Genomic DNA, 17,016 nt, shown 5'->3' with positions numbered 1-17,016 from the left:
GGTGTCAATCAGCCATAGAACCAGAGTATTGTTATGAATACAAGAAATCCTCAACCTTCATAGCCCAAGAGATTGTTGGTTATAAGCAAGGTGCTACAAAAATACATAACAAATGGAATCATGTCAGTCAGTCCCTTGTGACTGGTCTGGTGATCTTTTGCCTTAATGCCCTGTGTAATAATTTGATCTGCATGAACAGTATTTAAGACAAGCTTTTCACCATATCTTGGTGCATGTGATAATAATAAATCAAAACCAAAGCACTCATAAATTATGATTGCCTAAACACCTGCACTGATCTCTACAGTGTGATCAAGTCATGGATTCCTAACAAAATAATGATTAGTTTATTCCTGTTTTCTTTTTTCTGCCCATGGTTAATCCTCAATCTATGATATTTCTATATTAAAAAAAAATCATGTAGTAACTTACTAAAAGGTTCCAATTGTCATATTACAGCATATCCATGATTGCTAAAAACTGTTAGAAGTTCCTAAAGAGGAGGAAGTGATGGTATTATAACACAAAGATTAGCATATATCTTGAATACAATATCCAGAAAGTTAGTGAGAATAGAATGGGGGGGGGGGGGGGAAGAGGAGAAATCAGGTTAGTTAAGCTAGGGTGGAGGGGTGGTGGTCAACGAGGTATGAAATTTGGCAAGAAGGGCTTGCTACAATTGTATGGGGCTTCAAAGGGACTCCACCTGGAAGAGAGAACTGGTCAGAATGAAATGGCACAGTAGACTCGATGGACTAACTGACCTAATTCTGCTGTTCTGCTCATCAGCGGTGTGGACAGATAATCAACATGGTGCCCAAGGAGTGGGTGGAATTGTTAATTTGGGAAAGTATTAGAGCCATTGTCTGCCTTTATTGTTGAAAATTTTGATTGTTAATAAGTCTTAACACTTGACCAAGGGTTGAGAGTAAACGCATGATTTACTGTAAACATCTTTCATTTGTAAATGAACAGAGTCAACGCAAAGTTTTATTGTTAATAACTGTATTGAATAAGGACTCAGTCAATGAATGGTTTTCTTTTCCTGTATGTAATTATTTTTATTTTGTAATATTTCTGAATAAAGTATTTTTGGAAAAAAAAATTCTGCTGTTTTATGGTCTTATTATCACTGTTTTAAATAACATGAATTTTCTTGTTTTGACAGCACAATACAGTGCAAGCCAAATTGCTACAAATGGCAAAATAAATAAATAATGCAAATGAGGAAAAATAGGTAGTCTTCATGGGGTCATGAACTGTTCAGAAATGTAGTGACTGAGCAGAAGCTGTTCCTGAACAGCTGTATGTGGGTTTTCAAGCTCCTGTACCTCCTCCCTGACAGTGATAATGAGAAGAGATTATGTCCCTGATGGTGAGAGTCCCTTATTGATCAATGACATCTTCTTAAGGCACCACCTCTTGAAAATGTCCTTACTAGTGGAGTGGATTTTGCCCATGATAGAGATGCCCGAGTCTACAACCCTGTACATTCTCTTGCAATCCTGTACACAAGATGCTCCACACCAGAATGTGACCATTGTAATCTATGGAAATTTGTAAGTCTTTGGTGATATAACAAATCTCGTCAAACTCCTAACCAACAGGAACAATTGGCATGCCTTCTTCAATGTGTTAGCCCAGGACAGATCCTCAGAAAACTTCCAGGAACTTGAAGATGTTCACCTTTTCCACTAACGAGCACTGGTGTGTGTTCTTCCAATTTCCCATTCCTGAAGTCCATATTCAATTCCTTAGTTTTGGTGACACTGAGTGAGAGGTTACTTTTGCAAGACCACTCAACCAGCCAATCTACCTCACTCTTGTATGCTGTTTCACTAAGCATTGGTGTCAACTGAGAATGCATAGATGACATTTGAGCTGTGCATAGTCATAGGCGTAAGGAGTAGAGCAGTGAGCTAAGCACACACCCTTGAGATGCACTGTGTCGCCTGCCAACAAGGAGAGGTTATCGCTCATCCATACTGACTGATCTCCCAATGAGGAAGTCAAGGTTCCAGCTGCAGGAGATAGAGGATCAGGTTTAGAAGCTTGTTGGTTATTACCGAAGAGATGATAACACTGAACACTGATCTGTAATCAATAACAGCAGTCTGATATACATATTGCTGTTGTCTAGGTGTTCCAAGTAGAATGCAGAGGAATCAGTGAGATTGCATTCACGTGGACCTGTTAAAAAACAAATGCACAAATTGCAGGGGTCTAGGTCCTTGATCAGGCAAGAATTAGTTCTAGTCATAATCAACCTTTAAGCACTTCATTACAGTAGATATGAATGCTACCGGTTGATAGTTGTTGAGGCAGCTCTTCTTGAGTGCTCATATGATTGTTGCCAATTTGAAGCAGGTACACAGGAACATTACTTATCATAAAGGGCCTAGTGATCAGCTGTTATGTTCACACTAAACATCCACCACTCATCCCATTGTCGTCTAACATAGACACAGAATACTGCTAGTCCTCTGACAAGATTACATCTCAGTCTCTTTCCCTACCAATGTTCTCACATTTTCAGGTTTTAAACTTAAGCTATTACAAGTACTGTTCTTCTATATAGTTATATTTTCAGTTTCTTATTCCATAAAACTGTATTTAAATTAATGCTGATTACAATGTGCCCCAAAACTCTTCATTACTGTATCTCTTCCCTTTGCCAACACAATCCCAAAACCATGAACCCATTCATCTCCTTTAAATCAATCCTCCTTTCTCAAATGCAATCCTTTTAAAAGCTCAACAACCTTGCCGTTGTTCTGAACATTAGATTAAATAAAGCTGCTTATAGACAAAGAACCAAGCAATTTTTTTGAACAAAGAATTATTCTATATACCACCTGGACTGTAGATTAAATATTGAAGTTCTGTTCAATTGCCATAATTACACGCAGTGCCCAAAATACTTTGGGAAAAGTGCACAATATCTGAGCAAATGGCCGAGTGTCTTCCTGAATCTACTTGATGCACAAGATGCGGCAAAACTAAAATTCCTTCTGGTACTGAATGAGATCATTTTAATTTTAATTCAAAAGCTTCCATTAACCTGCAGCATGGGTAGGAAAGCAAACAAAGGTTCAAAGGCTCATTTAATATCAGAAAATATATACAGTATACAACCTGAAATTTGTACTCTTCACAGACATCCACGAAAAATCAGCATGGGCTAATGAATTTGTTCTTAAATACAGAACAGTCCTGAAGTAATTTCTTTCCAAACTGAGACATCAAGTATAGTATGACTGTGTACTTAGAGATAAAACACACAGCCTCCAAGTTAGATGACTCAAAACAAGCAGACGTGCAAAATCTCACTGTTAAGATTGAGAAACTGCTGGTCTATCAAACACAGTCATTTAAAGCAGGCTGTAAACAACGTCTGGTGTCACTGCAAAGCAAAATTAAACTAAAGGACAGTTGCAGAGCTTCTCCAATGCCCTGGCTCAAAGAGCATCTGAAAAAAACATTTCCATCTACTGAGTCTGTTGTCCTTGTTGAACAAAGTATGATTGCTGTCTTTATGTTATAGCAATGCCAATAAAATATTGTTAACTATGAGAGACCTTTGGGACATCCTGAGGTCAAGAAAAACTTTCCCTTTCAGCACTTGTTCAATCCACAATCTCAAAGATTATTACATCTGTAGATCTGAAAACTGCTCACCACACCTGCCCAAGTTTGTCTGCTCACGTAGCAAAACGACTTACATATCCAAGTAGGATGGGTTGTAAATTTTGGTTCACAACACCTTGTTGCTGCAAAGCTCCAGCATTTCCCACAACGAAATGGGACACTGACAGAAGCAGATGTTTTCCCCCGCTCACCTAGCCGCTTCTCAATACACACAGCTTGCACCACTCAAAAACAACATCCAAATAAAGACAGCCTTCTGTACAATCGTGCATTCGTGTTGAGATAAAATGTGTCGCATTTTTCCAACAGCATGATTTCTCCGAAGGTGCTAACTGCTCCCACTACTGTACATTAATGCACACTCAGTTTAACTCCCGTCCCCGCCCATTGATTTCATAGCTTCGTATAGGTTAAGATTTCTTGCATGGAAACGAGCATCAATTGCGCTAAAAGGAAAATAAAACATACAAGGATTTTTAAGTAACATTGTAAGATTCTTGATAGATTTCTTAAATAAAACAAATATTATACTCAATTTCTGTTCTTAAAAACTCGCTATGATGTCGTTCAGAACAGGTTTCAGCCTTGTTCTATCAGGTTTTTGTTCTCATGCTAAGAATACAAATCTGTCCGGACACAGCTCTCAAACCCCCAATTAAAACATAACTGACAGTTGTCAGAAATAATGCGTTTGCAGACAGAAAATGTTCCGACCTGAACTGCCAAACAACCTGCAAAATACCTTTGGAGTCCATCACTGTTAACCGCGGCAGCGGGAACAATTGTGGCTTTTACTTCCCTTCTCCACCCCCAGAAAGAATATAACAGAGACGGAAAAAAAAACATCTTTACGCGCAGAGTAGTTCCCTACTTTTATTTTAAACCGTACATGAGACCAAGCGTGCGGGTGCAACACATTCACCAATGCAGTGGACCACAAATAGAGATACAGCAAGCACAATCGTGTTATCCATGAAGACAACTGTGGGCATAATACACATCCCACTGTAAATTCGTGAATATTACCAAAATGCAGACTCATCAAGTACAGTACAATCATAAACAAGAGATTCTACAGCTGCTGGAAATCCAGAGCAACACACATAAAATGTTGGGGGAACTCAACAAGTCAGGCAGCATCTAGGGTGGGGAATAAACAGTCGACGTTTCAGTCCGCGAAGCTTCTCACTAATTAGTCCTCTCCATACCTGACCAACATTGTGCGCGTTCAAGTAAAGCAATTTTATTTAATCTAAATCACAACATCTCGAGGCTCACTGCCTCAAAGCGATGAGCACACAGAGAAAAGCCACCTTGAACGACAAATGCAAAATCCATTGCTAAGGACAGCTGCAAACATCCAGCTGTCACGATATTTTAAAAAGCGACAACATTTTTTTTTAAGATTGCAAAGTTTCTGCAGCCGACCGGGCGCAAGAGCTTGCAGATGCAACATCCCTGCAAAGGTACACTTGCCAAACCCCGCCCTCCCCGGTGCACGGTGTTTTGTCAACTTAAGGGGCACGTAGATGCTTCTTTTAGGCTGACTGCCGCTGGCGGGCTGCATTAAAACGCCGCTAAGCGCGATTCCAGGCCGGGGTTCGCGCTCTTACCGTTCTTCAGCTCGTGCTCAACGGTAAACATGTCACCTTCACCGGACCCTTCCTCCATGTTCCGCAACCCCAGGGCTATGTTGTCTTTATCAAAACAAATATCCAAAGCCGCTTAGCTTTTTTAAAAAAATGAAAATAACTACGCCTCACACGGAGGAGACACCTCCTCTCCCATTCACGGCTGCCGCTACTACTACGCTGCTCGTCAACCGAACTTGAGAGCGAGGAATCCGCCCGCCCCCATCCCTCCACCGAGAGCGCGATTGGACAACTATCCGGCGGCACGGCGGGAGTCTCCGCCTTATCCAGTAGCCATTGGGAGAGGGGCCTGTCATTCAAGGGTAACCGTAGGCGGGGATTGGTCTCTAGTTCCGGTCATCAGGTTAGATTGGTAAATTTACTACGGCGCATCTCTTTCGCCCGGTGTTTGTTTGGGAATTCGGCGCGACCAATCGATCTCCGATGCAGCGGCCATGCGCGGGCAACAGCCCCTTAAAAGGATAGTGTCTTAAGGCAAACAGTTATCGAGACCCATAAACCTTGTCCCCTGGAATCAAATCATATCAACAAACCCAAGGGACAGAACCATGTCAACCAACCCAGGGGAAAGCTCCTTAAAGCCAAACAGTTGACGCAACCCATAAACCTCGTCCTCTGGAATCAAATCATATCAACAAACCCAAAGGACAGAACCTTAAAGGGACAGCGCCTTAAAGGAAACTGTCGATGTAACACACAAACTTCGTCCTTGAGCCTGGTGGTTTGTGCTTTTCAAGTTAAAGTTTATTGTCATTTGATTACATATATACAACCAAATGAAACAACCTTCCCCCAATCCACAGTGCACCCACGCAACATATATCACACACGGCACATAAACCACAATAGTATTATTAATTAATTAATTAACTATCATTCAAAATATGTGTTGTAAAGCACAGCACAGGTAAACAGTAAACTGCTCGCTGTCCTAGTGACAAGACCTAGGTGGTGGCAGGGTATTCATTAGTCTCACAGCCTAAGGGAAGAAGTTCTGATGTTTCTATACCTCCTTCCTGATGGTAATGGGTCAAAGAGATTGTGTCAGGAGTGGTAAGCATCCTCAGTAATGGTTTGACATGCCCCATCACCCAGGACATGCCCTCTTCTCATTGTTACCATCAGGAAGGAGGTACAGAAGCCTGAAGGCACACACTCAGTGATTCAGGAACAGCTTCTTCCCCTCTGCCATCTGATTCCTAAATGGGCAATTGAATCTGTGAACACTGTCACTTCTTTAAAACTATATATTATTTCTTTTTGCACTATTTTTAATCTATTTCATATATAGATATATATATATATATATATATATATATATAGAGATATATATATATATAATGTAATTGATTTACTTATTTGTTATTTTCTTTCTATATTATCATGTATTGCACTGCACTCTTGCTGCTAAGTTAAAAAATTTCACGACACAGGCCGGTGATAATAAACCTGATTCTGGTTTGGGCCTCCGTCTGCAACACTCTCAGTAAGTGTCACAAATGGGGGAAGGGAGACCCTAATGATACTCTCGGCTGTTTTTACAATTATATAAAGCTTTTATATAAAGTGGAAAAGGGTGGCTAAAATGATTGCAGGTCCCTTGGAGGACGAGAAGGGGGAATTGATATTGGGAAATGAGGAAATGGCTGAGGCTTTGAATGACTATTTTGTGTTGGTCTTCACGGTGGAGGACGCATCTAACATGCCAAAGAGAGATGTTATGGATGTGATGGGAGCTGAGGGCCTCGATACATTAGCTATCACTAAAGAGGTTGTGCTGAGCAAACTTGTGAGCCTAAACATAGCCAAGTCCCCTGGTCCTGATGGAATGTATCCCAGGATACTGAAAGAAATGGCAGTAGTAGGGGCTTTGGTGATAATTTACCAAAATTCTCTGGACCCTGGAGAGGTCCCAGTGGATTAGAAGATGACAAATGTCATGCCACTGTTCAAAAAAGGATGAACGCAAAAGGCAGGTAACTATAGGCCAGTTAGTTTAACATCTGTAGTTGGGAAAATGCTTGAAGCTATCATCAAAGAAATAGAGAAGCATCTGGAAAGAAATTGATCCATCAGGCAGACGCAACATGGATTTAGCAAAAGCAGGTCCTGTTTGACAAACTTACTGGAGTTCTTTAAGGACATAATGAGCACAGTGGATAGAGGGGAACAGATGGACATTAGTTACTTGGATTTCCAGAAGGCATTCGATAAGGTGCCACATAAAAGACATCCATAAGATAAGGATGCGAAGTGTTGGGGGCAATGTATTAGCATGGATAGAGGATTAGTTAACAAATAGAAAACAGAGTTGGGATACATGGGTGTTACTCTGGTTGGCAATCAGTGGTGAGCAGTGTGCCACAGGGATCAGTGCTGGGACCGCAACTGTTCACGATATACATAACAATCTAGAAGAGGGGGCCAAGTGTAGTGTAACTAAGTTTGCTGATGATACCAAATTGAGTGGAAAAGCAAATAGTGCAGAAGACACGGAGTGTCTATAGAGATATATGTAGATAAGATAGATATATAGGTTAAGTGAGTGGGCAAGGGTCTGGGAGATGGAGTACAATATTGGTGAATACAAGGTCATCCACTTTGGAAGGGAAAATGAAAGAGCAGATTATTATTTAAATGCAAAAAAAACCTGCAGCATACTGCTGTGCAGAGGGACTTCGGAGCTCATTGCAAGGGGATTGAACTTAAGAGCAGGGAGGTTATGCTGCAACTGTACAGGATTGTGGTGAGGCCAAACATGGAGTACTGTGTACAGTTCTGGTCTCCTTACTTGAGGAAGGATATACTGGCTTTGGAGGCGGTGCAGAGGAGGTTCACCAGGTTGATTCCAGAGATGATGGGGTTAGACTATGAGGAGAAATTGAGTCACCTGGGACTGTACTTGCTGCAATTCAGAAGAATGGGAGATCTTATAGAAACATAAAATTATGAAAGGAATAGATAAGATAGAGGCAGGAAAGTTGTTTCCACTGGTAGGTGAGACTTGAACTAGGGGACATAGCCTCAAGATTCAGGGAGTAGATATAGGACAGAGATGAGGAAGAACTGCTTTTCCCAGAGAATGGTGAATCTGAGGAATTCTCTGCCCAATGAAGCAGTGGAAGCTCCCTCAGTAAATATATTTAAGACAAGGTTGGATAGATTTTTGCATAGTAGGGGAATTAAGGAGTATGGGGAAAAGGCAGGTAGGTGGAGATGAGTCCATGGCCGGATCAGACATAATCTTATTGAATGGTGGGGCAAGCTCGAAGGGCCAGGTGGCCTACTCCTGCTCCTATTTCTTATGTTCTTATCATTTATGCCAGTTACCGCTCCTCTTGGGCACTTGAATATTGGAGGCTGCCTTGAAATGTGCAGGGACAGTGGACTGTTTCAGATATATAGTATTAAAAGATGTCCTTTATGATCTCTGTTAGCTGGGACACACAGTCCCTCATCCCCTGATGAGGTGGGTTGTTCGGCCCTGCAGCTTTGCATAGGTTTACCCTGGCTAGGGTCCCACTCACCAGGCAGGGTGCCTGTTTCTCAGGAAGAGATGGACCATGGACCCTTCTTAACTTTGAACTGTTCTTGATGTTGCATCACTCAATTGGTCAAATCATGTATAGAAAGCATTCAGCCTATCAGGAACGGAGACGTCACTGTCATTGCCATGCAGGGTAGACGAGTAATTGGTTATAGTTTGCCAAATGCGCTGCATGATCCAGGTGCCACAAAGCTATCTGAGGATCTTCTATGCGTTCTCACGCTTTACCTTCCTGATGGCATGGGAAGCTCTTGCTGACCTTAAGAATCATCCTGTCCCACAATCCTACATCATACAAAAAGTATTGGATATGGCCCAGTCCATGAAGGGTAAAGCCCTTCCCACCACTGAGAACATCTACATGAAGCATTGTTGCAGGAAAACAGCATCCATCATTAGGGACCCTCAGCATCCAAGTGATGCTCTCTTCTCACAACTGCAATCAGGAAGAAGGTTCAGGAGCCTCAGAACTCACACCACCAGGTTCAGAAACGGTTATTACCCCTCAACCATCAGGCTGTTGAACCAAAGGGTATCATTGAAATGTTTCACAACCTATGGACTCACTTTCAAGGACTCTTCATCTCACATTCTCAGTATTTATTGCTTAATTTACTTACAACTATTATTTAATTTTGTATTTGCACAGTATGCCGTCTTTTTGCTGTCATTTTCCTATGTTGGCAGTCACCAATCCTGTACATGCATCAAGGTTGACGTGATGATCATAGGCATCACCTCCCTGAATATGTTCCAGTCCGTTCTTTAGAAACGGTCCTGATCTCCTCTGAAACTGGTTTGACTTGTCTAACTGGCGGTCTTTATGCCAGGACTAGAAAAATGGGTATGTGGCCTGAGTATCCAGGGTAGGGTAGGGTGGGGTGGGGCAGCCATGCAGGCTCCAGGAACGTTGACATAAACCAGGACTAAAATATTCTCTCTTCTGGTTATGAAGTTGACATGTTGGTAGAACTTTGGCAGGACTGTTTTTAAGTTGGCTTTATTGCAGTCACCGTGAACTTCGGCATGAGTGGCTTTGAGGTCGCAGGTGGCGCCGTACAGCTCCTGCAGCGCTTCCCCGCCACTAGCACGGGGGGGGGGGGGGGGGGGGGGCGGATATGGACAGCAATAATTCCAATGGCATTGAACTCACTTGGGAAGAAGAGTCTGCATTTCACCATTGAAAACTCTATATGCAGTGAGAGGCGTGTCATTGCCGCCTCAGGTCTTATTAACGTAGACATACAGCACTGTTCCACGAGTCTCGCCGGAGTTTCTGTCCACCTGGAAAGAGACTTCCTTCCAGCCGGATAGCCGACTCTGGAATGTCGTTTTAAAGCCGCGTTTCTGTCAGGACAAGCGTACAACTTCCCTAATTTCCCGCTGGATTAGACGCAGCAGCAGGTAATCCAGTTTATTTTCCAGCGCTCCTTCGTTAGCGAGCCGAATTGATGGAAGCGCAGGCCTGCAGGGATCCACTTTAAGTTTCGCTTTAATCGTGTGGATAGTCAGAAACTTTTTCCCAGGGCTGAAATGGCTAGCACAAGAGGGCACAGTTTTAAGGTGCTTGGAAGTAGGTACAGAGGAGATGTCAGGGGTAAATTTTTTACGCAGAGAGTGGTGACTGTGTCGAATGTGCTGCCAGTGACAGTGGTGGAAGTGGATATGATAGGGTCTTTTAAGAGACTCCTGGATGGCTACATGGAGCTCAGAAAAATAGAGGGCTATGTGTAAAGCCTAGGTAGTTCTAAGGTAAGGACGTGTTCGGCATAGCTTTGTGGGCCGAAGCGCCTGTATTGTGCTGTAGGTGTTCTATGTTTCTAAGTTAATAGCGTATCGCTTCCCCGAGTAGTTGTAAAATGCGGCGCGGAACGAGAACCCCCTCACTGCGTTAGTCTGTAACTGCGCAGCACCTCCGATTTTGTCTGTTGGGAGAGGGAAGAAGAGAGAATGTCTGATGTGGGTGGGCTCTTTGATTTTGCTGGCAGCGAGAAGTGTAGACTTGAGTCCGTGCAGGGGAGGCTGCGTTTCAAGCCCCTCAAAGTGAAAACGCCTTAATGCAACACATAAAATGCTGGAGGAACTCAGTGGTCGGGCAGCTTCTATGGAGGGAAATAGGACAGGCAGTGTTTCAGGCCGAGAGCCTTCAACTGGACTCAAGTGGATCAGGTCTATTCCGGATGAAGCTATCACCCTTAAACGCCAACTGTCCATTTCCTTCCACAGATAATGCTCAACCCACTGAGTTCCTCCAGTGTTTTTGTGTGTTACTGCAGATTCCAGCATCTGCAGGCTCTTGTACTGTGGCATGTGACAATACAGTGAAAAGATGCAAGATCATAAGGAGGTAGGTAGTGAGGACAAGAATCCAGTTGTAGAAGCTCTCTTGGAGCCTGGTGATACAAACTTTGTGACTTTTGTATCTTCTACCCAATGGAAGAGGGGAGAAGAGAGAATGTCTGGGGTGGGTGGTGTCAGAAACGGTGAGAAGTATAGATAGTGTCCATGGAGGGGAGGCTGCTTTCTGTGATGACCACAATTCTCTGAAGATGGGCAGAGCAGTAGTTGCCTTACCAGACCTTGATGCATCAGGACATGCCAAGTTTCTTTAGCCTCTTGAGGAAGCAGAAGTGTTTTGATGAACTTTCTTGGCCATGGAGTCTGTGTGGTTGGACTCCTATCGACTCCTATCAGTTCCAGGCAGGATGTTCACTCCCAGAGTAGGGTTAAACTCCCAATCTCTGAACTTCAGCACCATTGATATGTGTGCCTCCCACCTTCCTGAAGTCAATGACCAGTCCTGCCGAAGGGTTTCAGCCCGAAATGTTGACTGTACTTTTTTCTGTAGATGCTGCCTGGCCTGCTGAGTTCCTCCAGCATTTTGTGTGTGTTGCTCAGATTTCCAGTATCCAGTATCTGCAGATTTTCTCTTGTTTGTCAATGATATTTGATCTAACAGTCCGTCTGCAAAATTATAGGTGGAGTTAGAGCAAAGCCTGGCCACATAGTCATGAGTGTATTGGGGGGGGGGAGAGAAGAGTAGAGATTTCAACCTTCTGGGTGAGAATAATCAAGGTAGAGGTGTTTCTGCCAATACTTACAGATTGTGGTCTGTTGGTCAGCAAGTCAAGGGTGCAGCTGCAGAGGAAAGCATTGACTCCTAGGTCTCAGAATTTGGTGATGAGCTTGCTTGGAATTCTCGTATTGAAGGTGGAACAATAGGTAATAAACGATAGTCTAATGTTGGTGTCTTTACAGTCCAGCTGCTCCAGAGATGAAATTTGTCTGGGACAGGTAGACTTTTGGATAATAAAGAACAGGAGTTATGTGCACAGAGTGGAATTGTGGCCACATTGTAGATCAGCAATGAAAGGAGGATCAGGTTCAAGGGCCATATAACCACAGGGCAGTACGATAGCATAGCAGTTAATGTAACACTTTGCAGTGCCAACGGTAAGATCAGGGTTCAATTCCCTTCACTATCCGAAAAGAATTTGTACATTCTCCGTGTGACCACGTGAGATTCTGTCAGGTGCGCTGGCTTCCTCCCACGTTCCAAAAGACATTCGGGTTAGGGTTAGTAAGTTGTGGGCATGCTATGTTGGTGCCAGAAGCATGGCGACACTGTATGACCTGCACAAAAGGGACAGGTTACATCTGAATCAGAGGGGGGCTAATATCCTGTGGACAGGTTGGCTAGAGTTGTTCGAGTAGGGTTAAACTAATTTGGCAGCGGGATGGGAATCGGAGTGACAGTGCTGAAGATGAGGTAATTGGTTTACAAACGGGGTAATGTGTGGTCAGACTCCTAGCAAGAAGAGGGTGATGATAGGGCAAAATTGCAGTCAGTGGGATGAGTTGCAACGTAAAAGGTGGACAAAATCAGAATACAGGACTGGAAGTGTTATATTTAAACGCATGCGGTAAACAGAATAAGATAGATTAATTTGCAGCACAGTTACAGATTGGCATGTATGATGTTGTAGGCATCAATGAATCATGGCTGAAAGAGGATTAAAGCTGGGAGCTTAATATCCAAGGATACATATTATATCAAAAGGACAAGTAGGATGGCAGAGGGGGCCACATTGCTCTGTTGGTAAAAAAAAAAAGAGATTAAATCATTAGAAAGAGGTGAGACAGAGTTGGAAGGTGTTGAGTCATTGTGGGCAGAGCTAAGAAACTGTAAGGGTAAAAGGACACTAACGGGAGTTATATGCAGATCCCCAAACAGTAGTAAAGATGTGATCCACAAATTATAACAGGAGATAGAAAATGCATCCCAAAGGGACAATATGTTGTTGCTGCATTCCAAGAGGGGGAAATTCTAGAAAGCCTATGAGCAAAAGAACCCTTAGGGGTAAGTGATCATAATATGATCGAATTCACCCTGAAATTTGAGAAGGAGAAGCTAAAGTCAGATGTATCAGTATTGCAGTAGAGTAAAGGGAATTATAGAGGTATGAGAAAGGAGTTGCCCAGAATTGATTGGAAAAGAACACTGGCAGGATTGATAGTAGATTAGCAATGGCTGGAATTTCTGGAAGCAATTTGGAAAGCACAGGATATGTACATTCCAAAGAGGAAGTAGTATTCTAAAGGCAAGATGACACAACTATGGCTAACAAAAGAAATCGAAGCCCATAAGACAAAGGAGAAGAATTAGGCCAACTGGCCCATCAAATCTGCTCCACCATTCAATCATGGCTGATCCTTTTTTTCTCTCCTCCTCAACCCCATTTCCTGGCCTTCTTCCCTTATGCTTTGATGCCATGTCCAATCACAATCTCTGCCTTAAATACATCCAACAACCTGGCCTCCACAGCTGCATGTGGCAACAAATTCCACAAATTTACCACCCTGTGGCTAAAGAAATTTCTCCACATCTCTGTTTTAAAAGGACGCCCCTCTATCCTGAGGATGTGCCCTCCTGTCCTAGACTGTCCCACCATGGGAAACATCCTTTCCACATCTACTCTGTCTAGGCTTTTCAACATTCGAAAGGTTTCAATAAGATTCCCCTCCCCCACCCCCCATCATTCTGAATTCCAGCAAGTACACCAAACATTCCTCGTATGATAACTCTTTCATTCCTGGAGTAACCCTTGTGAATCTCCACTGGACCCTCTCCAATGCCAGCACATCTTTTTTAAGATGAGGGGCCCAAAACTGTTCACAATTATCAAGTTGAGGCCTCACCAGTGCCTTATAAAGCCTCAGCATCACATCATTGCTCTTGTATTTTAGACCCCTTGAAATGAATGCTAACATGGCATTTGCCTTCCTCACCACTGACTCAACCTGTAAGTTAACCTTCAAGGTGTTCTGTACTAGGACTCCCAAATCCCTATGCATCTCTGATTCCTGGATTTTCTCCCCATTTAGAAAATAGTTTGCACATTTATTTCTACTAGCAAAGTGCATGACCATGCATCTTTCAACATTATATATCATTTGCCACTTTCTTGCCCATTCTCCTAATCTATCTCAGTCCTTCAGTGTCCTAACTGTTTCCTCAACACTACCTGCCGCTCCACCAATCTTCATATCATCTGCAAACCTGGCAACAAAGCCATCTATTCCATCATCTAAATCATTTATATGCAGCATAAAAAGAAGTGGTCCCAATACAGACCCCTGCAGATCACCACTAGTCACTGGCAGCCAACCAGGAAAGGATCCATTTAATCCCACTTGCTACCTCCTACTAATCAGCCAATGCTCTAACCACGTTAGTAACTTTCCTGTAATACCATAGGCTCTTAACTTGGTAAGTAGCGTCATGTGTGGCACCTTGGCAAAGGCTTTCTGAAAGTCCAAATATACAACATCCACTGCATCCCCTTTATCTATCCTACTTGTAATCTCCTCAAAGAATTTCAACAGGTTCATCAGGCAGGATTTTCACTGAAGGAAACCATCCTGACTTTGCACCATCTTGTCCTGTGTCACCAAGTATTCCATGACCTCATCCTTAACAATTGACTCTTCAGTTAACATCTTCCCAACCACTGAGATCAGGCTAATTGGTCTATAATTTCCTTTCCTCTGCCTTCCTCCTTTCTTAAAGAGTGGAGTGACATCTTCAATTTTCCAGTCCTCTGGCACCATGCCAGGGTCCAATGAATTTTGAAATATCATTTCTAATGCCACCACAAGCTCTAATGCAACTTATTTCAGAACCCTAGGGTGCAGTTCATCTGGTCCGGGTGAATTATGTACCTTTAGGTCTTTCAGCTTTTTGAGCACCTTCTGTTTGTAATAGTAACTGCACCCACTTCTCTACCTTCACACACTTCAACATCAGGCATACCGCTAGTGTCCCCCACAGTGAAGACTGATGCAAAATACTCATTTAGTTCATCAGCCATCTCCTTGTCCCCCATTATTATTTTTCCTGCCTCATTTTCTAGCAGTCCAGATCCACTCTCATTTCTCTTTTCATTTCTCTTTTATTTTTTACAAACTTGAAAAACTTTTATTATTCACTTTGATATTATTTGCTAGCTTGCTTTCAAATTTCATCTTTTCCCTTCTAATGACTTTTTTAGTTGCTCTCTGTAGGTTTTTAAAAACTTCCCAATCCTCTATCTTCCCACTAATTTTTGCTTTGTTGTATGCCCTTTCTTTTGCTTTTACAATGGTTTTAACTTCCCTTATCAGCCATGGTTGTACTATTTTACTATTTGGAATACTTGTGTCCTGCACCTTCCTCATTTTTCCCAGAAATGCACCCCATTGCTGCTCTGTTGACATCCCTGCCAGCAGCTCCTTCCAATTCACATCAGCCAACTCCTCTCTCATACCACTGTAATTTCCCTTCATCGTCATCAGGTGCCCTGCCCAGTTTGAGCTTTGACTGCCATGGCCCACACACTGCTGTTTCGGGTCAAGTGGATCAATTCATTGGTATTCATTTCCAGTTCTCTGGCTGCTGTCTCCTTCATCTCTTTCCTAATCACATGTCCAATGAAGTTACGTTGCTGTTTCATGATGTCATACATTATTTTTCTTTTTGTGTTTGCTCTGTTCATGACATCCTCATTTGATATTCGTTTCATCCATGATATTCTTTGCATCCTCCTCAAAAACCACATCTCTGCTGCTTCAATTCATTTCCTCATGTTACTAGATATTGTCCAACATTCTGAGCAATATAACATAACTGGATAAACAGTATTCTGAGGCAGGTTGTCATGCCTAGTTTAGTGTTGGTCAGTATACTCTTCATTCTCATAAAGATATCTTTTGCCATCCCTATTCTTCTTTTGATGTCCATGTCGCACTTGCCATCTGATGTCACCCAGCTTCCTAAATAGCAAAAGTTCTGTACTTGTTTTATGTCTTCCCCGTTTATTCTCAGCCTACAGATAGGATTCTCCTTCTTTTTGGGTATCACCATACATTCTGTCTTTTAACAATTGATAGATAGACCCATTTTTGCACTTTCTTCAACAACTATATCAATTAAGTTTTGTAGTTCTTCCTCCGTACTTGCAATTAACATAGTGTCATCCGCATATCTGAAATTATTGATGTTTTCACCACCAACTTTGATTCCCAAGAGGTCTCTTATTTTTTTGTAATATTGTTTCACTGTACACATTAAACAAATCAAGGGAGAAAACACACCCTTGTCTAACGCCTCTCTTGATTTTTGTAAACTGACTCACTTCTCCATCTATTCTTACAGTGGCAGTTTGTTCCCAGTACAGATTTCTGATTAGGCGGAGGTCTTTTGAATCGAGATCTAGAGATTCCTATAATATTTCAAATAACTTATTGTGCTTCACTTTATCAAATGCTTTTGTGTGGTCGATAAAACAAATCTTTTTGCACCTGAATAGCTCGTTCTGATAGTAAACAGTGATATTCTTGATTTGTTGATGTAACCTTTTTGGATCAGTAATAGGGATTCTTTCTATTTGCTCACATTTCTGGTTTAACCATTCTTCTTTGGCTTTTTGACATAAGCTTTTAACCTTTTCATCTAAGGACTTATATTCTATAGGATTTTCTTTCTTCTGTCTCCTTTCTTCCATTAGATCTTTGATTTCATCTGTCATCCTTTTATTCTTTATGTTTTTTTTTTCTTTTTTGGGAATCACTGACTTTGCTGATTCTACCAAGGCATCCTTTAGAGAGTTAAACTTAATTTCTACATGATTG

The 17,016-nt window shown here is 42.2% G+C and overlaps 2 protein-coding genes across 5 annotated transcripts in view; one reads left to right on the top strand and one right to left on the bottom strand.

Annotated features, from left to right (window-relative positions):
• The window catches only part of rps6ka5 (ribosomal protein S6 kinase, polypeptide 5), a 315,467-nt gene extending 310,030 nt beyond the window's left edge, over positions 1-5,437 (bottom strand). For both annotated transcript variants that reach the window (XM_072272845.1, XM_072272856.1), the window contains exon 1: positions 5,262-5,437. In XM_072272845.1, coding sequence (XP_072128946.1) covers positions 5,262-5,319 — 58 coding nt within the window. In that variant the 5' untranslated portion in view covers positions 5,320-5,437. The remainder of the gene's footprint in view (positions 1-5,261) is intronic.
• A 4,672-nt stretch (positions 5,438-10,109) lies between these two features.
• Positions 10,110-17,016, top strand: part of dglucy (D-glutamate cyclase) — a 108,750-nt gene continuing 101,843 nt past the window's right edge. For all 3 annotated transcript variants that reach the window (XM_072272815.1, XM_072272824.1, XM_072272788.1), the window contains exon 1: positions 10,110-10,251. The gene's annotated coding sequence lies outside the window, so the exon portion shown is untranslated. The remainder of the gene's footprint in view (positions 10,252-17,016) is intronic.

The sequence above is a fragment of the Mobula birostris genome, chromosome 1, assembly GCF_030028105.1.
Source record: "Mobula birostris isolate sMobBir1 chromosome 1, sMobBir1.hap1, whole genome shotgun sequence".
In the NCBI taxonomy this organism is placed as follows: Eukaryota; Metazoa; Chordata; class Chondrichthyes; order Myliobatiformes; family Myliobatidae; genus Mobula; species Mobula birostris.
This window is presented reverse-complemented; position numbering and strand designations above follow the sequence as displayed.